This window comes from Oculina patagonica, chromosome 6 (assembly GCF_052425735.1).
Source record: "Oculina patagonica isolate OP01 chromosome 6, crgOcupat, whole genome shotgun sequence".
NCBI classification, from domain to species: domain Eukaryota; kingdom Metazoa; phylum Cnidaria; class Anthozoa; order Scleractinia; family Oculinidae; genus Oculina; species Oculina patagonica.
The window spans coordinates 570,260-590,858 of NC_135763.1; the positions used below are offsets into that span (position 1 = coordinate 570,260).

Sequence of the window (20,599 nt, forward strand, 5' to 3'; positions counted from 1 at the left end):
CAGTTTAGACCCAGTTTCCACATAGTTGGTCCCCTCTACAAACTATGGTTTCCAATATCCACAATGATAAATCACCCGATTGTTTCACTTTTAATTTTCCTTTCTTTTATTACTTGCTTACCATCGATCTGTTATAAAATATATGAGTTATTGACCAAGCCTGTTTGGTCAAGTTCTTTTTTTTTTTGTGGACAGAGACGAAGTCGAGGTCCATAAACACCCCAAAAAAGAACGAGGCCAATATCCCGCCATCTTGACCGAACAAGCTTGTCATATGGGCAAATAATTTACTGATGGGCAAAAGGGACTGGATTATGAGACCGCGAGAACGAGTCCTGTTTGTGACCCTTAGCGGGAGCCTGCTTGCAGACTACGACAATAACAACAACTTTGGCCAACTTTTCGGGAAAATGGCAGGCAATCCCGAGCGGGCAGGATAGGCCATCTTGTTCGCTCGGTTTACCTCATTTTGAATCCTCGCGGAGCTAGCCTTGTAATAAAATAGATTCATAGGCGTACGAGTACGAGGCGGGGGCGAGGATGCCGAAAATTTTCGGGCAACAAGCCTAGAGAAAAAATGGAAAATAAGCCGACAAATCTCAACATTACGTTCAAAATGAATTACATCAACAGAAAAAGTATTGGAAATATACCGAACTTTGTGGTTCAAAAGTCCAAATTTCTCATTCATTTGCTTTTGTTCCCTCTCGCAAATTGCTATAATCATGTTCGAGTTTTCTGGCAAATTCTGCGTGGCCCCTCAGTTTGATTCAGTTGCAATCAGCTTGAGCCTTTGCGTGCGGTGAATCCAGCTGTGATGTTTTTGACTTAAATGTTAACTTCTCAGGGCTAGCTCAAAACTTTCAACGAAATGTCTTAACCCATGCATTCATCCCCTGAATGTTTCACACGCTTTTGTATAACTTTCAAGTGGGGGAAAAACAATATAAATTGGCTCAACCAGAATATTTTAATTTTTGTTGAACTAGAGGGAATGAATAAAAAAATTTCCGAAGAAAAAGGATTTAGCGCATTGTTGTTGTGCAGTGTCTAGTCCATCTTATATTCCTCTTTATTCGGCTTTCAACCCATGCCATTGTTTTTTTCGGACAATAAGGTCTCCACCCTCCCAGGTCCGAAGGTGCCCGTACGCCTATGAAAAGATTCCCGCTTGCAAGCCGGGTGGCATTACTGTTTTGCTGGCCACCATACATGGGCATGCATGAGGCCCTGCCAGGGTCAATTCCGACAAGCGACACGGCCCAGAAAGTAGCATTAAATAAATAGCGACAAACGACGACCCTTTTGGAAAATATTAAATTCCGACAAGGACAAGCAATTTTCCTTAAATTTAACTACTGACAACGACGGGAAGTGCGATAAAACAGCGTCATGATCACAGGACATTTTTATATTTAGACAAGGGTCGACTGGCGGAGAACGCACAGACATGTTATTATAATTATTTTCCCCCCATTTTGTGAAATTGACAAGGGCACCTCTACGCATAAATCTTTTATTGTAGCCGAATTAGCCAGCACCACGTGCTCATTTTCTGCATCACTGTTCTGGCACAAACCGTCTTAAATTAAGAATATTTGCCGTCGACCCGAAAAAAGAGAAGTCATATCAAAGTGCGTACTTTAGAATCAACTTCTTCAACGAATCAGCAACTTGAAGGATATTTAACATTACGGATTTGTAGGCGGTACTTGGAAAACTTGAACATGTTTTAATGATTCCATTATGATTTTATAATATACCCGTTTTTCAGTAAAACGTCCGACCCCAGCAATGTCAGGTTTGCTGGCATTCAAGCGGCAATTTTCCCACCAAAATAAATCACCGAGCTGGACTAAAGAGGTTTCTTTTTTCATTTGCTTCGCTTACTCACTTTTACAGCATCGCCGCTTTGCAGGAAAGAAAAACGTGAAAAACTTTTCACGTAGTAAAGTTGCTTAGAAGATTTGCTCTGACGAAGGGCAAGTAAAACAATCAGCCTTTTTTTATTTTACTGAAACAAAGGTTAACTTATCATGTTTGAGCATGTCAGGACTCGTAGTCAGTACAACGGTTTCTTTATAAAGAATTTCTTTGGTAAAAAAAAAAAATTCATTTTACAATGATAACGGATATCATGTTTAACAAATGTGTTCGAAACAGAACGTAAAAAAGGCTATTTATCTTTTCCTCTAAAACGTATACGCTGAAGAATATTCTTCCACAGTTTTTTCCAGGCTTTTGGAGATTTGACTGCTGCCAGCCAGGCATGCAAATTATAAAAGCGTTCCTTGGATGAAAGGTCTTCCTCCTCCCCCTCCAACACGTCTTCATCTTTTATGACTGTACCTAGCCGTGTCACAGGCACCCCAATGCTATTCACAGATTTTGCTTGAAGGGAGTCAGTCGCTTTTTCAAATCTGTGGCTTTCATACATTTCTTGTCCAGTTTCTTTTACTTTTTGCTCATCCTCAGTAATAGCACGTTCAGGGAACTTACTTCTGTATTGTTGAAGTCGTGTCAGCCATTCCTGCCAATACTTTTCACACAGTTCCTGTGACAGATGATGAACATCTGCCGGGTCGCCATTCTCATATGCAATAACTATCACTCCATTGCAAACCTACAAAATAATGACACAAAAAATCATTTCTGAACACAAAAGAAGCATCCACTGGGTCAAAAATCAGTTTAACAAGATACTGGTATTGCTAAGCTATGGAATTTTTTAAATATTCAATTACATTTGACTCAACTCTTTCAGTGTTCTGGGGCTGAGTGGTTAACAGGGTTCATACTCTTTAAAACTTTTGAATTTCCATAACTTTCCATGGCCTTTTCCATGACTTTCAAAGTTTTCCATGACCTAAATTTGACCATTTTTATAAGAAATTTTTAAAAATTATCTTGATTTGGGGTATGTTTTTACCTTTTTTCTCAAAATCGACCTGCTTATTTATTTTGTACCATCAATACTATTTTCCATGACTTTCCATGACCCACACTTACATTCCATGACTTTCCAGGTCTGGAAAATGAAATTCAAAAATTCCATGACTTTCCATGTTTTCCATGTTTTCCATGACCCATACGAACCCTAGGTTAAGGGTGCTTGTGTTGAGATAAACAAAGTTTCAAGATAATTTGCATCAGTATTAGAGTCAAAACAAAATGCATCAAACCTGAAATGGGTAGTTCTCATCAAAATTCACAGCACCAGCGTATGCGACAATTTGTTGAGGATATGAGTAGCAGTCCTTGAGGTTAGTTTTGTGTTTTGCAGAAGTTTTCCAGTCAATAACACTAAGCGCACCCTCATACTCTGCAATAAGGTCCAGCGTCCCTGCATATCCTAACAATGGATGCACCACGGCACTCTCAACTGCCACCACATTTGTAATGTCCTTTAACACGTGACTGACACTCTGCCAGTATCCTGAGTCACGTGCACCTTTCTCTATAAATGGCACTTCTTTGCTTTTAAAGTAGAGCTGAACACTCTGTTAAGAAAAAGGAAATGTTCTGAATTGCTTTTAGTTCAATGTAAATTCTCTTCCAGCTTTTCTTTGTTTTAGTCTCCTACTCCCTGGGGGTATAGTAGGCGCAGTGGCCTAATGTTTAGTGCACTGGACTCCAAAGTCTCCCTGTATAAAAAAAAATTGTGAGCACCCCCCCCCCTCCCCCTTCAAAGTTAGTATCATTGTCAATATTCTGTGCTAGTACTGTTGAGGCAATATTTTGCTCTTTAATAATTCAAGTATGGGTTATTCTTCCCCTTCCCAACTCGCATGGACTTTTAACAACAAACTCTTCCCTGTAGATGAAGGCATGGTAAGCTGATGACTGATGCATTTAGGGAGGGTGGCAAAAGGTTTCATATGTGTGTCACGTGAAAAGGGCAAAAATTAGCCAGTTATGCTTGAAAATAAGACAAAAATTAGGCCGTGATGTGTGAATTACATATACCGGTAGCTAGGAAAGACACATGATCCGTGAATTCTCCTGTTTTAAGTATGTGTAATTTGGTTAAAACTTTTATGTGAAACAAGATCACAATACCCCCTTTGCTAGCCTCTTTAGGAGGCCCAACTGAGTTAGCCTTGAAGTGAGACACTTTTCATATGCAGTATCACACATGTCAGTCTTACCACTCAGGTCAGACAATTTTTTTTGGTATACAAACAGTATCAGGGAAGTTTTGGGGAAAACACACAAATCCTAAGAAAACCTGCAATACCCGATTCCCTCTATAGTGCACGCCTGCAGGGAATCACGGTAGTTGTATTCATCAAACCATGCGCGAGACTCAGCAACGTGCATTGTTGCTGAGTCTCGCGCATGGTTTGATGAATACAACTACCGTGATTCCCTGCAGGCGCGCGCTATAGAGGGAATCAGCTTTTAACTGGCAACCCATACATGAGGATATAAAAGTTATGGAGATTCTTATAAGATTGTCATTAAATTCCTGACAGGTACTAAAATCTTACATACAAATTAAATGTCTTGAATGTACAATGTATTTTGATGGCATTGTATAAATTTACTATTAGTAACAGTACCCTAATATTAGCAAACTTACATGGTGAAATTGAGTTCCTCTCTTGAAAGTATTTTTTGTGTTCTTCTCAAACTGTTCCTTTCCTAACTCAGAAATCTGAGCCTTTTTCCAGTTCTTCAAAGCAAAATGTTCACTTGCAGGCTTGGTCTGACTGAGTATTGATGTTACACTGTGAAACTTGTCGAGGTAAATTCTTTCACCATATCGTTGTACTTTATTTGCACAGTGAATTGAGAGTGGAGACAGCAAGAGTGAGGACAGAGCTTTCTTGTCTAAAGTCTTGCTTTGGTTAAGAAATGGACAATAAGTCTCACTTTCAGCAACGTCTAAATGACCATCAACACTCTGTGAAATATTCTAAAACAAAAGTTATTTAGTTTAGTTTTAGCCTTCAAATAATAATTATAGCTAATTTATTTACTCATGGTTTTGTCAAGGGAGAGGGGGGGGGGGTAACCTCTCTTGCAGTCGTTTTTAGAGGCGATTGTGTCCAGGAGTGCACGGTCACCCCTAAAAACGACTGCATCTCTCCCCAGTCTCACTCTCAATTTTGACATTGGCTCCAGACCTTTTGTTCGAAGACCAAGTGCATTGGCAAAAACCATGACTGTTTTACAGTCTAACTCTCCTGGATACATCCTGAAGTTAGAAGTTTTGCTCAACCTAACCTCTTGGGGTAACTAAATAAATTCTATAAATTCAGCTATAAATTCGAAAGCGTATTCTCCCATAGAAACCTTTATAAATGAGAACCGTTGTAACACAACACCTCCATATGCTGCCGGTCAAGAGTCACGTTTTGCGTACGGTTACAAAAGAGAATTATGTTAATTATTTTAACTCCTCTAATTGTGAGCTTGGGCCGCCTGTGGTACAGCCAGATGTAGCTTGATGTATAAGTATATTTTACCCAAATTTCACCTACTATATCTATTGCTAAGAAGAAAACAATTATTAAGTCAATAAAGTCAATCCAGATTTTTTCAATATCTTCCCTTTAAGATAAATGCATCCATCAACCAATGAGGAACTGTCTACTAAAAGGACTGTCTCTACTGTAAAATTGCAAATCAAACAGAAATTGAGCTAAGTTAATATTATATATCTTACCTTTGTATTTGTTTTCAACAATAAACAACGACGATTCCAACGCAACAGCTTACCAATACAATCATAAGTTCTTTTGGTTTGAAATCGAGCCATCTAACACAGTCAAAATTGTCTATTACCGTGTTACGCTGTTTTGCTATTTTCTCCTGCGTGGTCCGCCATCTTTCTCTTTTTGAAGAAAGTTGCAAGAGACTGGGTCCAAGTAAATGTAAACAAATATGGCGGATGTGGACTACGTCTTCAAGGTTCTGGTACTTGGTGATAGTTCTGTTGGAAAATCAAGTCTTATTAAGAGATTTCACTCAAATGTTTTTGATCAAAGACTCCCCACGACTATAGGGGTTGACTTTTTCATCCACGACCTTGAAGTAGACGGGAAAAAGGTCAAGGTACTTAGCTAAATTGCTCAGTGCTAACTGCTAAGCTAACAATGATCATGCATGCATGCTTTGATTTGAATAATGACTTGATGTGCCTTAGAAAGTACGAGATACAAGGACATTTATTTGTTCTCATGCATGAAGCTCGATTATCACGATCAATTAAAACAATTCTGCAGGACTACCGGCCTTTTGCAGTGTCAGCATTCTAGTCATTCATTGATTAATTCACAGGCGGCCCAAGCTCACAAAAAAAAAAAAAAAAAAAAAAATTGCATAACTCGCTTAAAACGCCTCGGATCGGCCTGAGAACTGAGATAGCAACAGACATAACGACAGGACATTGAGGTAAGTTGATTTTATTGTCAAAATCTCATTATATTTAGCTATAAATTCGAAAGCGTATTCTCCCATACAAACCGTTGTAACACAACACCTCCATATGCTGCCGGTCGAGAGTCACGTTTCGCGTACGGTTACAAAAGACAATTATGTTAAATATTTTAACTCCTCTAATTGTGAGCTTGGGCCGCCTGTGCAGTCATATGCCAGACAATTCTGGCAAAACCGATTCCCTGCCCTCCCCTGGACTTTAGAGCAAATGCCTTGGGTTCAGGCATTTGCTTACCTTGCAGCACTTATAGCCAGCTCATTTTAGTTGGTTAGATATTATCAAACAAGACAAGAAATGTGTGCCCAACTTAAAGTTTTAAAGACATAGGGCATTTGATTAGCTTTATTTCTCTCTCTCCGCCCACCCCCTTCTCCTGAGTTCCCAAGGTTGCACTGTCTAGCTAAATGTTTTGAAAATTCTGCCAAAGCTATGACTTTGTACGTTAATTCATCTTGACCTTTGTTGTAAATAAAGGAAAAATTATTCTTGTCACAAGATCTGAAAAATTTTTAAGCGAAGCTTTCAACAGGGACCGCGGAGAGAGAGGGGCTAGGGGGGCTTTAGCCCCCCCACTTTTTTTCAGTAACAAGAAAAAATAATATATTATCTCTTGATATTATTAATTTAGTTTGTAACGGACGAAAGTAACAGCAAATACTATTACCAAAATAGACTCGCCTTCAACTTAGATACATAAAAAACAAGTAAATGCGGACAATTGTCTTTAAGGTTTTCAGTTATAATCGAAAAATGTTAGGCTACTACAGGATTATACCCTTTATAAAAAACTGGCTTTTAGAGGCGAGTGGACTTCTCGTGTAAAAAGGCGTGTTTTATCATTGGTCAGTTTCGATCCGAACAAATGGTTTAAGTTTATGCTAAAAGTAATTCATTTTCTAACAATGAAAGTGAAATTGTCTTTTCTGTTTTCATTCGTTCTGGTAACATCTAAGTTGCGGGTGCTTCAACATGGTCAGAGAGGTTCGTGTCTTGATGTAAGTCAGTGAGTAGTTATATCGAACGTTTTGTGGAGCAACGTCTCCTTATCGCAACGTTTTGTCGTTTTAAGCAATACTTTTACAAAAAAATTAAAGCGTATTTTCCGGTATCTAAGAGAAATTAAAATCCAAATTTTCCCGGAGGAGCATGCCCCCAGACCCCCCCCCCTAGTCGGCTCACGCTTCCGCGTTCGACTTTAAGCCCCCCCGCTCAAATTCTTCCTGCGCGGTCCCTGTTTCAACTGTATCACAGTCTTCATCAGCGATTAAAATGAGCTCACATTGTCACATGAATGCAAATTGGCGCTGTTTACCACCTTTTATTAAGTGATTAAACAATTTGCATTCACCTGACAATGCGAGCTCACTTTAATCGCTGGCGAAGACTGTGCAATACAGTCAAAAACTTGGCTTACAAATTTTTCAGACCTTGCGAGAAGCTATTATTATTATTTTTTCTGAGAAAGCTGTTTGTGGGATTTTGTTGTTGTCAGCTTCAACTGTGGGACACGGCTGGTGAGGAGAGATTCAGACAAAATGGTTTGACCAGTTCATATTACAGGGGTGCTCATGGTGCACTTGTGGTGTTCTCTCTGACGTCATGCAAATCATTTACAAGTGTGAAAAATCTCTGGTTAGAGGAATTTTACCGGAAGAGGTAAAGATTTTGTTGTTTATAGAAGGCAGTAAAACAGATCTTATTTTCTTTGCTTTTCTGATAATCACTAGACAGGTTATGTTTTTAAAAATAAAATATACATAACTTTTAAAAAAAATATTTGCCAGATTTTTTGCTGTTGTTGAATCCTGACATTCCTTGAATACTTCAACTTGTTAACAAACAATTGAAAATAAAAAATTGTGTTTCTCTAGGAAAGATTTTTGGTTTGCGATGGGGTATGAATTTTTTGGAGCCAGGCAAAGGCTGAACCATGTTTTGTGGCCAACCAATACTTTGATCAGGACCATTTTGAAGCAAAATTGTTGTTTGATGAGTATAGAAGTGTGATCTATGGAAATTAAATTGACGTGTTCTGTTTGCATTACATTCATTGGGTATCCTCATAATTTTTTTAATTTTTTGTTTGTGACATATTTATTAATTACAAAGATCAGCTTAGCTGAACTATAATAACTGCGGTAAGACATAGTAAAATATTAAAAAGCGATCTCTGGTTAAAAATATGATGAAAAACGAGCTTTCGACTACCAGTCTGTAGTCTTGGACAAGTAATGTCAAAGACTACAGACTGGTAGTTGAAAGCTCGTTTTTCCTCATATTTTTAACCAGAGATCGCTTTTTAATATTTTACTATAATAACTGCTTTCAGTATTATTTGACTTTTCTCAATTTTGTTACTCACATTAGTGGTTCAGATACAATTACCATTTTGGTTGGTAACAAATGTGACTTGGAAGATAAAAGAGAAGTAGATGAAGCTGATATAAGGGTAAGTATGCAAAACTAAGCCACAAACTCAAAAATCAATTGTTTATTAACTAATTCTGGCATACGCATCTTTAATCATGTTTAATATGAGAATAATAATTATTGGTGCATGGCGTGGTTTTATCAGTAGGGTATATTCCCGGGGGGGGGGTACTCCCTATAATGGCCTATACGGGGAGGCTCCGCCAGAAAGGGGTACCTTTTTCAGGCTCCAGGTATATAAAAGGGTAGGGATTTCACAAGTTTAGGTATATGAAAGGGTAGGGAAATCTGCCATAATGATATTTTAAAAGGCCTTTACATTAAATATTTCGAGCAGACGCAACTTTTGGCTGTATCGTCGTAATTTATTAAGCGCTACACAAGAAAACTTCCTATTTTAGGTTAATGTGATGTCGTGTAGGTATATGAAAGGGGTGCCTTTTGGCAATAAAAGGTATACAAAAGGGGTACCTTTTTTATCAAAATGGTATATAAAAGGGTAAGGGGTTAGATATCCGGGCGGAGCCTCCCCGTACAAAACTTTTTCGAGTACCCCCCCCCCCCCCGAGAGTATATTATACTGTCTTAATTAAGTTTATATTCATAACCATTAATCATGTTAAGAAAGGTGTTTACCACAGGCTTTTATTTGTTTTTTACCCAGGAATTTGCAGAATTAAATTCTATGTGTTGGTTAGAAACAAGTGCCAAGGACTGTACCAATGTACAAGAGGCTTTTGAAACAATGGCTTACAAACTATGCGAGAGTCATGAGCAGTATCTGTCATTTGAGTCAGAACGCAGCAGTGGCCCAGGCAGTTTTACCCTTCATGGTGCTTACGGCGTGCCAGAACAGTCTACTGGCAGCTATTGTAGTTGTAATGCAACGTGATAATTGCTAACTGTACATCATTTTCTTCAGTAAAGGCTGGTTTCTGCTAGCAGCAAGCAAAACTAAGAGTCAAAAAAGCCTCACTTGACATATGAACAAGCACAAATAATTAATAATGGTTGGTGACTTACACATACTTAAATTGCACATGCTTTAATTTATACTTTCTCCACGTCAACACTGTCATTGCTATCTTGAATGCTTACTAAAAGTATATGCTTGTGCTGTTAGTAAAAACCAGCCTTAATATTTGTTTGAATGCATAGTAAAAAATACCTTATGGAACATTACATCAACAAGTGAAACTTATTTATTGATTTTTTGATTTAATTAGTTAGTAGTCAGCAATAGTTTTGCACCAACTAGATAGGAAAGTGAAGTTTATGGGTAAATAGTTTTTTCATTTTTTTACAAAAAGCTCTCTTTGACAGACATACACTGATGAAAGTGTCTGATGACCATTTTAGATGTCCATCATAAAGAGAGTTTAGTTATGTAGTGTACAATGACAAGCCCTGGCTGCAGTGGACTAACATCTCATTTACAAGGGAGTAGAAAACTCCTAGTCACTTCATTGTCACTTAAAGCTTAGATAAGAAACTCCAGGTGTCTGTTAAGAGAGAGTTTACTGTAAACATCTGTTCTTTCATAAATTATCTAGTTGTTGGAGATTTTTTTCATTTCTACTAGAAAATGTATTAATGGATTTGTTGTGCACCCACCATGTTGGTAGACAGTGTTTTTTTGTAAACAAGCACATGGCAGCCACAACAATTGACAGGAATATTTATTGCAAAAAACATTTTTTTAATAGCATTAGATAACAATTTATCAAACTACTATCAGAAAAAAATTTAATTATGTGGACCACTCTTACAAATGACCAGTACTGGGGATTGATCAGAAATAATGACAATACTTGATGGATTAAATAAACATATCTTTATTGCTCACTGATAATATCATTTCATTTAATACAGCTAGGATGCTCAGTGAAGTAAGCTCATACAAGATGAACTCATGTACAACAAGAAATTTAAAATGGTTTTTAACTACACAGTATAGATCTCTTAAATATTGAAAGTTAACTACATTAAAAGGGAATTACATTATTGTCAGGCTTTGGTCACAACAATTGTCAATTTTTTAAATGCTTTTATCTACACGTTGTTATTCCTAATTCACCTGTTAATAATTGCAGCCATAACTAAAAAAATTGGGACCATTTTGCTTGACATCGGTACCAAACAGCACAAAATACTTCCTTGTGAGCTATTATAATGAGAATAATTTTGTCCGTTGCAATGGTCTTATGTCAGACAACAAGCAACAAACAAAATCAAAATAATGCTCTGAATGCCAGTCTCTAAATATTGGAGATTGACAGTAAGACTTTTACTATTAACACAATAAAGCTACTGCTTAATATTGTATTGACTACAAGGCTAACTACTACATGCCCCTTACACTTAAAAACTAACATAGAACAGGCACCTATAAACAGGTGCAAACTACCACAACTATATGCACTTTACAAATGACTTTCTGTATCCTAAAGCTCAATAAATTAGTCAATAACTTCGACCTCAACCAGAAACAAACCAAATATGACAAGAGCTGGTCTGAACTTGACAACAACTTAGTTGAAGCCAAATGTAAAATTATCATTATTTAGGAAAACTGAGTGTCTTAAAATATAACCATTCCCAAACTGGCAAAATTAAGTTGTTGCAAAAACTTAAAATATGTAATTCATAGTACTTCTCGTCTAAATGAACTTGTTGTGCTTTGGAAAAACATGAAACCTTCATAAAAACTATTAATAAATATATAGTCACAGATAGGTTGAACCAAACCACGAGCAATAAAACTGCAATCCATATGAATGTCAAAAAATCGTTAATGGATTTCTACACAACTCAATTGTCAGCATATCTTGTCATCTTTAATTTTCTCGTAGTGCCCGTAGGTCAGGTTGTACATCTTCATCTGTGATAACTGAAGATCATTCCGTCTGTAGCCAGCAATTGAACCCTCTTGAAAGGTCTTGTAAGAAAAACCACATGGTGCACCCTGGGTCAACACAAAACCACACTCACTGTAAGTTAATAGATCCCTCAATCCAAATGGTATTTACAAAATGCTGTAACAATGAGACTGAACTTCAAGCTAAAAATTAAATTATTTTTGTTTTAAATAATTCTCATCACAAGGTTTGACTGTATTTCACAGTTAAAAGCTTCATTTGCATAAATAGGCAGACCTCCTGACGAGAACTATTATTATTCAAATCGATCCAAAGTCAAGAATGAATGTACATTGCCCTATTTTTCTAACAGATTCCACTACTCTTGAGTAAAATTTTAAAAAATGGCAGTAAACACTCAAGGTGTACCTTCGAAAATAAATCCCGAATTCTACTCTGCAGTTTTCAGGTTATCATTCCATGTTTCTAGTAATTGTGGTTAATAACTTGTTGCACTGTTTGTAAAGTCAATACTGACCTCATTAGCAAACAAAGTCATGAGGAATCTTCCTGGCTTGAAAGCATCAAGAACTTTGCTGATTAGTTCTTTATAGCTAGTCTACAAGGAAAGACAACATTGTTTAAATAAAATTATGGTGAAAATTACTGTGTATAATAATTTTTTATCCAAGATACACCAAACAGAGCTATAACTTCCTTAAAACAAGTTCTCTACAAAGAATAAACCAACTAAGAAATTTTCTAAATTGCAGACAAAATATCTTCAATAATCCAAATACTAATACATTTTTTTTAATATTACCGTAGTTCGGATCTTTTCCACTGTCCTCATAAATTGTATTGATTAGGTTCCTAAATTTGTATCTTTTGACTTACCACTTTAACATTAGTTTCAAAACTGACATATGAACACTCTTCTTGCGGTGTTATGTGAATGCTGAAGTAACTGTCCTGTTGGAGAGATAAATTTACAAGAAGCAGTAAGTCTAGAAGCTGTGGCCTGATCATGGCTTGACTTCCCAATATTAACAATAATTATAATGATTTACTTTAAATAACAACTTTTTTGTTTTTGTTTTTTTAAATAACAACTTGAGTAGCCAGAGGTCTCTTAAATTGAGCGACTTGCTTGTTTGCAACATTGTAAATAGAGTTTACTTATTTATAAATGATTTAATCAAATTAATTCCTTTAATTTTCTAGAGAACTAGCTTTCAGTTAACCCACTGATGTCTGTGCGGGCTAAAGCTGGCCATCGCGAGCATTGGACTTTGTTCCACAAAATCATCTTTGCCCAAACAAGGCATCACATAAACCCAACTGAAAATCTACAGACGGAAAAGATCTTTCCAAATATCGGTACGCGTAAAAATGCTTAGAAATTTGAGTACAAAATTTGGAGAAAAATTTTCCTCTTCTACCCTTGGCTACTCCGTGGTGAAAATTTTCATTGATACTTTCACATGTCGAATATTTGAACTGAAAGCAAGCCCACATGTCCCAATATTTGACAGCATATACTTTGCCAGTCTCCCTCGCAGCCAGTTTTAGTGTCATCCCGCAATGTGGGGAGGAGCATTGCATGATGACACTAAAAACGGCTGCAAGGAGTCTAAAATGTTGCCTGTATAGTGACAAATATTCTACTTTAATTAAAAAAGACCCTGCTCACCCGGAGGTGTTCCGAGTCAGGGAACCACTCTGGAGTAGCGACGTTGTTGTTCTTTAAGGCCAAGATCTGTTTACATTCAGTAACAAATGTTATTGATCATGGTGTCATTTATTTTAAAAACAATTCAGGAATGTCAAGTGAATTCAGGACCTCAATTATTTAATCATATAGCTGCTAAGTACATATGATTAAGACAACCAAGAATACCAAACAGCAAAACAATTGAGAAAATTGTGGTTGTCAGACTAGAAAAAACTTTTATTTAGGGATGTGTTCCTTTAGGATAATCTGGATCAGGATCAGTGATCCAAGATCACTTGGTTTGTCGTGCATCAAAAAAACCAATGGATCCACTCTGGGCAAGGATCCATCGGCTCTTTGATGCATGATGATCCAAGTCATCTTTGATCATTGTTTCTTCTCCAGATCAGCCCAAAGGAATGAACCCTAAGCTCTGAAATTGGTGAGAAGTGCTAAAAATGTACCAGTAGCTGCCAGAAAAAATTGTCATGTAATTGGATTTTTGGTCCATGGTCACCATATCATTTGACACCCATAATAATATCATAAATAAATCAAAATTAGTCACTTAAGAAATGCTTGTCACCACTTTACCATTACACAGTCAAAGACCAAACTGAAACATTCTAGGTACTCTTTCACAATAGGGAGAACCTGAACTAATTAAAAAACCAGTCACCAGTATATGGCATGTACTTCATGTGATTAAGCACTTACATCCAGAAGTCCATTAGCTGAATAACCACAAGGATCAAACAAAGCTGCATCGATCAATGCCCCAGGAAGAAAATCACCTATGCCTGTTGCCTAGAAAAAATTAAATAAAAATAAAGAGTTTCTTTTATCAAATATAATTATGTAAATGGTCAAGTACTTACTAATTTTTCTTCAGACCTGTCAAAATATTAAAAAAACAATAATAACAATAATAATAAAAATAATATCTTTTATTTAGACACGATAAATTTACAGCATAGCTGATGTGGTCGTGCATAAGTTAACTAAAAAATAATCAAGACCATAGCTGGAAAATTCCACCGTGGGGAATAACTACAGAAGCTAATCTAGCTAGGAGGATGATATATGACATGAAAAAGAACCTTTTTTATTTTCAAAAATAAATAATAATATTGTTCACTTCTACAGGTAATTGCTTACTGTAGTCACTTCATCAGCATCAGAAAAGGCTGTTTTGTAGAACTTGTCCATAATTTCTCTATCAAGATCAAGCATCAAAATGTGTGCAGGTTAAGGATTCATAATAAGGTAAAAAGTGTTTCTTATACTTCTCTAGCAAGAGTGCTTTACACACGGAAATTGTGTTGGAATCTAAAGCTGATGAACAACTTCTTTCAGTGATTGTTTTTAACTCACTTCGTCTATCAAATACTGCAGTATTACATTGTGAAATATTTACTCAAGGAATTCTTTGAACCATGAACTTTACAGTTACGTATTCCGATAAAAGTCAGTTAACAACAATAAGCAGTACTCTTAGTAACGACATGGTTAAAAATGTTTGTTTCTATAAGTGACTTGTCTATGCTTCTAAAGGATATCTCCAATGTTTGATCTGGCTCAGTTACTCCTGGTAAAATATTGTGAAGAGTATATAGGTACCTAGAAAACAAAGTGACACATCACTGACGACATGACAAGGTGACAAATCAGTATGCTTCAAATAAATTACAAGTTTAAGTATATGAAAGGGTATGTAAATCCATCATTAAGGTTTTTAAAAGGGCCTTGAATTAAAATATTTCGAACAGACGCAATTTATGGCTGTACTATTTTAATTTATAAAGCGCAACATGAAAATGACAAGAAAACGTCCTGTTCTAAGTCTATGCCATATCTTTTAGGTATATGAAAGGGGTACCTTTTTTCAGTAAAAGGTATACGAAAGGGGTACAATTTCTGTGAAAATGGTATATAAAAGGGTAAGGGGTAAGAGCTTGGGGCGGAGCCTCCCCGTATAAAACTTTTTTGAGTGCCCCCCCCCCCCCGGGTGCCATGATGCATGTAGATAAGTATCCTAGTACCTATAATAAAACCCAAATAAAATCAAAGTTGTTTAAAAGAAAAACATAATCTGTTAAAGAAAAATGGAAAGCAACATCACAAAAATTCTCATAAAAGAATTTTGGAAAAGATGTGTGACCCTCCCCTTTTGGTGCTCACTTTCACTGATGCCCCCCCCTCCCTCTTAGGCCCCAGCCCTCTTTCTCTCTCCCCCCCCTCCCCTAAGAAAAAAAAGTACCTTACTCAATTTTTAGTTTTCTGTTAGTTCTTAATGCTAGGCATGCATTATTCGAATCAAAATCAGGACAAAGTGAGTTACTGTCTGTTGCCAAGCTTACCATGTGTCAGGACCATTCAACCGTCCAAGAGCATACCCTGCACCATCTAACACAATAAAGATGGATTTAAATTTAAATGCAAATTGAGCACTTGCTTGCTTATAGACTTGTTCAGTTAACAAACCAATCAATGCATAACTTGATATATATGCAAACCTTATTTTTATTACTCTCATTACACAACTGAAGAGATGTGATATTTAATTTAGGCTTAAGGTTATTTTCCATATCCTTACACCTTTCTAGACAGAACACAGCGACAATAAAATCAAAGAAACCCTTACCTGGAAATAACTGATCTAGCCATTGGACCTAAGAAAAAATGATAAAGATTCTAAAATCAGTTGAAAGCCGACCAAAAAACTATAATTTTATTATTGAATTGATATGCATAATACCAGTATGTTATTTTAACCTGCCATATACATTGTAAAAATAGTAAGAAATAATAATAATTATAATAAATTATAATAAAAGAAATACTGTCAATGTGTATTACATCCAAATCATTTTGAATGTTTTTTATATTTTTTTCAATTTATGGAGTAAAAATGTGAGAACTATTAATAATAAATTTAGAGAATTAAGCATATTAAACTAATTTTAAAGGAAATTCCATGTTTTGAAAAAAATGTTACTTTATCAGTTATCGTATGGCATAATGCAAACTTAGACAAAATTAAAAGTGCTATTATGACCAACAATTTCCTATAACAAATACCATCCTTCTTTATCCCGAGGACACTCATGAGCAAGGTATTTTGACAATGGTAGTCCTACAATTTATTTTTAGGAAGCTAGCTGAACTTTCTAATAAATAATTCTCACTGACCTCTTGTTGGAATGTTTGATGAGGTTCAGGCTGAAGGTTGGGTGCTTGGTAATTCATACGAGAGTAAAAGAAATCCTAGAAAGAAATGTAAACACAAAATTTGTAAAAACAAATGAATAAGTAACATTCATGTAGTACATAATTACACAATTGCAATAAAATATACAAAGAATGTAATTTTTTATTAGATGCTCCAACCAGTGATTCAACTGACAGTATTGTTATAGCTTAAAATAAATTTCAGGTTAAAATGTTTTCAAACTAATTTGAATTGCAGTTTTCTTTTGTTCTACATACCACAATCTTAAACAAAGGTAAATACTAATTGAACTAGTTTGAAATCATTTTGACTTAAAATGTGTTTTAAACTTAGTACATATGAACAATGCACCACCATTATTTTACCTTACGGTTTGTTCTTAAAGATTAAACAAATCCATCCATACCTGCACCTCCGTCAATCCACACTCGACCTTAGCCAGTTCCAACAGCGGCTTGATGCAATACAAGAGTGTTGTTTGGCCACAAGTCTTCAGGATAAGACGTTCTCGTGACACAAACATGCTGCTCTCACTGGAGAGTTAAAAATACAGTGTATTAAGTAAGTGTAGTGGCCCAACAGGCCAGAACTTATCTTGGTTTCTGTAGCATGAAGTGACTTAGAGGAGTATTTCTCAGGATTACTCCCAGCAATTAATTTGCTGGTGCCCATTCACACACCTGGGTGGAGAGAGGCACTATGAGAATAAAGTGTCTTGCCCACAAAGACAGTGCAGAGCCCCGGCCAGGGCTCAAACCCACACTACTTGATCCAGAGTCCAGCGCCGTAATCATTAGGCCACCATGCCTCCCAAAAATAGTGTTCAAAGTTGTTAACAATTTGTTAGAAAATTAAGTTGAAACAAACTGCAACTTGATTTGTCCAGGAGAATTTTCACAACAAATGATTATCCAAAATTTTGCAGTGAACATTAATACTTTTGCTCTTAGAGCCTTTGAAAACAAATTCAAATCAATATAGTACCAAACCATTACATCACATTACTGGTATGTTTTTTTTTACCCTCTGACCATACAAAACCAATTATTAATTTTAAAGTCATCTGTAAGTGAATACAAACTAAAATCTGGCTCTTTCCTGTGGAAAATTATACTGGTAAGAAATACTGCTTTTCCTGGCAATTTTTGTGACATTTTACCTGAGAAGGAATGCAATCATGTCATCATTCCTCTTTTCACTGATAATTGTACAGTTAACAAGCATTAAAAGCTCTGACCATTTCTCCCTGGAAATAAAACAATGAAAAAAATCAACAAGTGCATTTCTTAAAAAACTACATAATAATAACAAACTCACAGATAAGTCTACAATACATTTCAAGGGGTAATAGTTACATCTTGACATTTTCCTTTACAATGTGACCTTTGGTTGTGTAGCCATTTTATGTAAATATGGTTATGATGTATCTTTGTATTTTGATAACTTGAATTTATAAAAAAAGTAATGGAATGGAGACGCAAGTAGACAAGTTAAAAACTTGCGTCTCCATTAGATCGGGGCTTGCGTGCACTTGCGTTGATTGCAATCACTTGCGTTAAATTTGGTCATGATCAAATTTTCTGTACAAATTTTGACTCTTTAGCCCCCTAGGCCTCCCCCTAAGAATTTCCATTGACCTTCCTTGGGGTGGGTGTAGATATTTTCTGGAACTGCACAATACCAGATTCCAAGGGTAAAACTGAACTACAATGTAATATTTTTTTATTGTAGTTAAAGATTTACAGGGAATGAATGATATGGCAATGAACCAAGCACAATCGCATGTAGGTCCTACTAATTACGAGCGTTTTCTATTTAAAGTCAGTATTGCTTATTTCTTGTTATATCAATTCTGAGAATTTGGAATCCCCTAGTTAGTCATTTTCTTCTCTCTCATTACCTGTTAGTTTGAAAATAATGAAGATGAAATGTTCAACATGACACAAGCAAATTGGTGCAAAGAAAAATTCTGAGTCCGCAATGGGAGTCAAGCCCATGGCCTCCCAGATACCGGCTGGGCGCTCTAACCAACTGAGCTACAAGAGACTCGTGGTGAGCTGGGCTATTTACTAGGTTGATATGTGACACGCATTCTGCATACTGCTAGGATAGGCAATTAATGTCAAAATTACCAAGTGCGTACTGAGCTAAAAATTTAGCATCTTTATTATTTACTACACAGTTGATGATTTCGACATTGCTGATCCTAGCAGCATGCATGACGCATGTCATATATCAACCTGGTGAATGGCTCAGCTCACCACGAGTCTCTTGTAGCTCAGTTGGTGAGAGCGCCCAACCGCTATCTGGAGGCCATGGGTTTGATTTCTCTCCGGGACTCAGATTTTTTTTTTATTTAATACCGTGCTTAAAATTTACCATCTTTGTTATTTAATAGTTTGACAAATTATGTCTAAAAAGAAGGAGAGACAAGATATTGCTCATTTAATTTTATAACACCTGTCATACCACCCACTGACGCAAATACATGTCTTAGAATGCATAACAATGTGAAAGCTGCATTATATTGAGTTCATTTGCAGCAAAAATACAGTCCCTGTTGTCAAATTAAAAATATTACATCAGTCGCAGTGGTCACAACTGCCATTTATCAAACAATAAAAGCATCTAAACCACACCTCTGAGCTTAGGACTTGCAAGCTGTTGTAACCATGCAAACATGAAGTCTTATAAAAATATGAGGTACTTTTAAACCCAGCAAGGCAGGCATTACAACGTAGAACGAAAAAAAAAACTTTTAACATTTTTTACCACAAACCTTTCTGATTTCCTTAAGCTTACATTATGGGTTTCTGCTTACATGCAATGCAATTTCACGATTAACTAAGTACACGTATAAAGGCTTAAATTTTGTACACTAAAATCTTGGATTCTCGCATCTGTTCAGCATTGCCACAGCTGCTTGCCCAACCCAAGTAACTCATAGCAAAATAACAATCACAGAAAACACAAAACACGCTTTTGATTACCTTGGAATAGTTCTCAAATCACCGGATAATCCCGAAGCACTGTCAGCTCCCAAAACCGGTGTCCACCACACTTCCATGAGCTTTTCGGGTCCCTCGAAAAATCCCACGCTTTCCATTTCTCGAATACATGCGACAGATGACTTAGGCTATCAGGCATAAACAATTTGAAGTCTTAAAATTCGAACAAGGACGAAAGAAACACACAAAGTCCGTGACAACAACCTCTAGACAAGTTTTACAGTGAAAATTCAGTGAAGCAAACACGTGTATCCCAGACTCCTTTGGCTGAAGCTGGGCAAGGGAATAAACAACCAATCAGAGCACAGTACTTAGTCTCTTTGCAGCAGGTTGTTGGGCTCTTCAATCACGTTGCGTGACGACCCAGAAGGAGACACAGTGCTTAGATGAATGCAGAATAATCAATTCCTTTATCTCATACCGATACGGTCTTAAGGCCCGGCAAAACGAGGTAACATGTTTCCAGAAACATGCTGGGAACCTGTTTCCATAATTGTTTCCTCGTTTTGCTATGCTTACATGCCGCGCGGAAACACGAAATGTTTCTGCCCTGGAGCAGAAGCAAATTTTGGTGAATTTTGCTTCCTGGCAACAAAATTGACACTGGAAACAATGCTTCCCGTGTGGCAACGCCGGAAAACATTTGGGAAAACATGCACGCGCTACGGTTGTTTTTGGAAACGTGTTTCCTCGTTTAGCTAGGCCTTTAGTTAAGCTTACTCTTACCCATGTCCCCCCTTTAATGCCCTGGGACGGTCGCTCAAGGGCAAGGCGGGAGAAGGCTCAAGGGAGATGAGAGAGCGCTTATTGGAGACAGGGGCCAGTATAAGACTAGTATTTAGGACATTGCCTTTATTCTTTTTCCTTGTAGGGTGCTATTGGCTTTATTATTTTTCCTTTTCTAGCCTCATA

At 36.7% G+C, this 20,599-nt stretch overlaps 3 protein-coding genes across 4 annotated transcripts; 1 reads left to right on the forward strand and 2 right to left on the reverse strand.

Annotated features, from left to right (window-relative positions):
- Window positions 1-1,508: 1,508 nt before the first annotated feature.
- Window positions 1,509-5,855, reverse strand: LOC144658585 (mitochondrial genome maintenance exonuclease 1-like). The gene is made up of 4 exons (XM_078519029.1): window positions 5,672-5,855; window positions 4,583-4,918; window positions 3,183-3,500; window positions 1,509-2,623 (listed from the first exon to the last, which is right to left on the reverse strand). The coding sequence occupies exons 1-4, from the start codon at window positions 5,762-5,764 to the stop codon at window positions 2,177-2,179; spliced, it is 1,194 nt and encodes a 397-aa protein (XP_078375155.1). The 5' UTR covers window positions 5,765-5,855; the 3' UTR covers window positions 1,509-2,176.
- Window positions 5,856-5,866: 11 nt separating this feature from the next.
- LOC144658615 (uncharacterized) lies at window positions 5,867-10,902 on the forward strand. The gene is made up of 4 exons (XM_078519076.1): window positions 5,867-6,060; window positions 7,938-8,101; window positions 8,813-8,894; window positions 9,540-10,902. Exons 1-4 carry the CDS (start codon window positions 5,890-5,892, stop codon window positions 9,765-9,767), a joined length of 645 nt encoding a protein of 214 aa, XP_078375202.1. The 5' UTR covers window positions 5,867-5,889; the 3' UTR covers window positions 9,768-10,902.
- LOC144658594 (S-adenosylmethionine decarboxylase proenzyme-like) lies at window positions 10,695-19,989 on the reverse strand. Of its 2 annotated transcripts, XM_078519042.1 has the most exons (13): window positions 19,670-19,989; window positions 17,839-17,925; window positions 17,086-17,212; window positions 16,640-16,714; window positions 16,092-16,119; window positions 15,808-15,853; window positions 15,005-15,067; window positions 14,606-14,684; window positions 14,165-14,254; window positions 13,427-13,492; window positions 12,631-12,705; window positions 12,272-12,352; window positions 10,695-11,840 (listed from the first exon to the last, which is right to left on the reverse strand). In XM_078519042.1, the coding sequence occupies exons 1-13, from the start codon at window positions 19,783-19,785 to the stop codon at window positions 11,694-11,696; spliced, it is 1,080 nt and encodes a 359-aa protein (XP_078375168.1). In that variant the 5' UTR covers window positions 19,786-19,989; the 3' UTR covers window positions 10,695-11,693. The 2 variants fall into 2 exon arrangements, with proteins under 2 accessions (XP_078375168.1, XP_078375169.1); XM_078519043.1 differs by lacking the exon at window positions 13,427-13,492 and having other exon boundaries at window positions 19,670-19,985.
- Between the last annotated feature and the right edge of the window lie 610 nt (window positions 19,990-20,599).

Coding starts and splice junctions, on each gene's coding strand:
- LOC144658615 (XM_078519076.1), top strand. CDS start 5,890: ATGGCGGATGTGGACTACGTCTTCAAGGTTCTGGTACTTGGTGATAGT. Junction 6,061..7,937: donor TAGACGGGAAAAAGGTCAAG/GTACTTAGCTAA, acceptor TGTTGTTGTCAG/CTTCAACTGTGGGACACGGC. Junction 8,895..9,539: donor TAGATGAAGCTGATATAAGG/GTAAGTATGCAA, acceptor TTTTTTACCCAG/GAATTTGCAGAATTAAATTC.
- LOC144658585 (XM_078519029.1), bottom strand. CDS start 5,764: ATGGCTCGATTTCAAACCAAAAGAACTTATGATTGTATTGGTAAGCTG. Junction 3,501..4,582: donor GAGGAACTCAATTTCACCAT/GTAAGTTTGCTA, acceptor TTTTCTTAACAG/AGTGTTCAGCTCTACTTTAA. Junction 2,624..3,182: donor ATGAGAACTACCCATTTCAG/GTTTGATGCATT, acceptor ATTATTTTGTAG/GTTTGCAATGGAGTGATAGT.
- LOC144658594 (XM_078519042.1), bottom strand. CDS start 19,785: ATGGAAAGCGTGGGATTTTTCGAGGGACCCGAAAAGCTCATGGAAGTG. Junction 17,926..19,669: donor GATTTGAGAACTATTCCAAG/GTAATCAAAAGC, acceptor TTTTATTTCCAG/GGAGAAATGGTCAGAGCTTT. Junction 12,706..13,426: donor CTGACTCGGAACACCTCCGG/GTGAGCAGGGTC, acceptor TCTCTCCAACAG/GACAGTTACTTCAGCATTCA.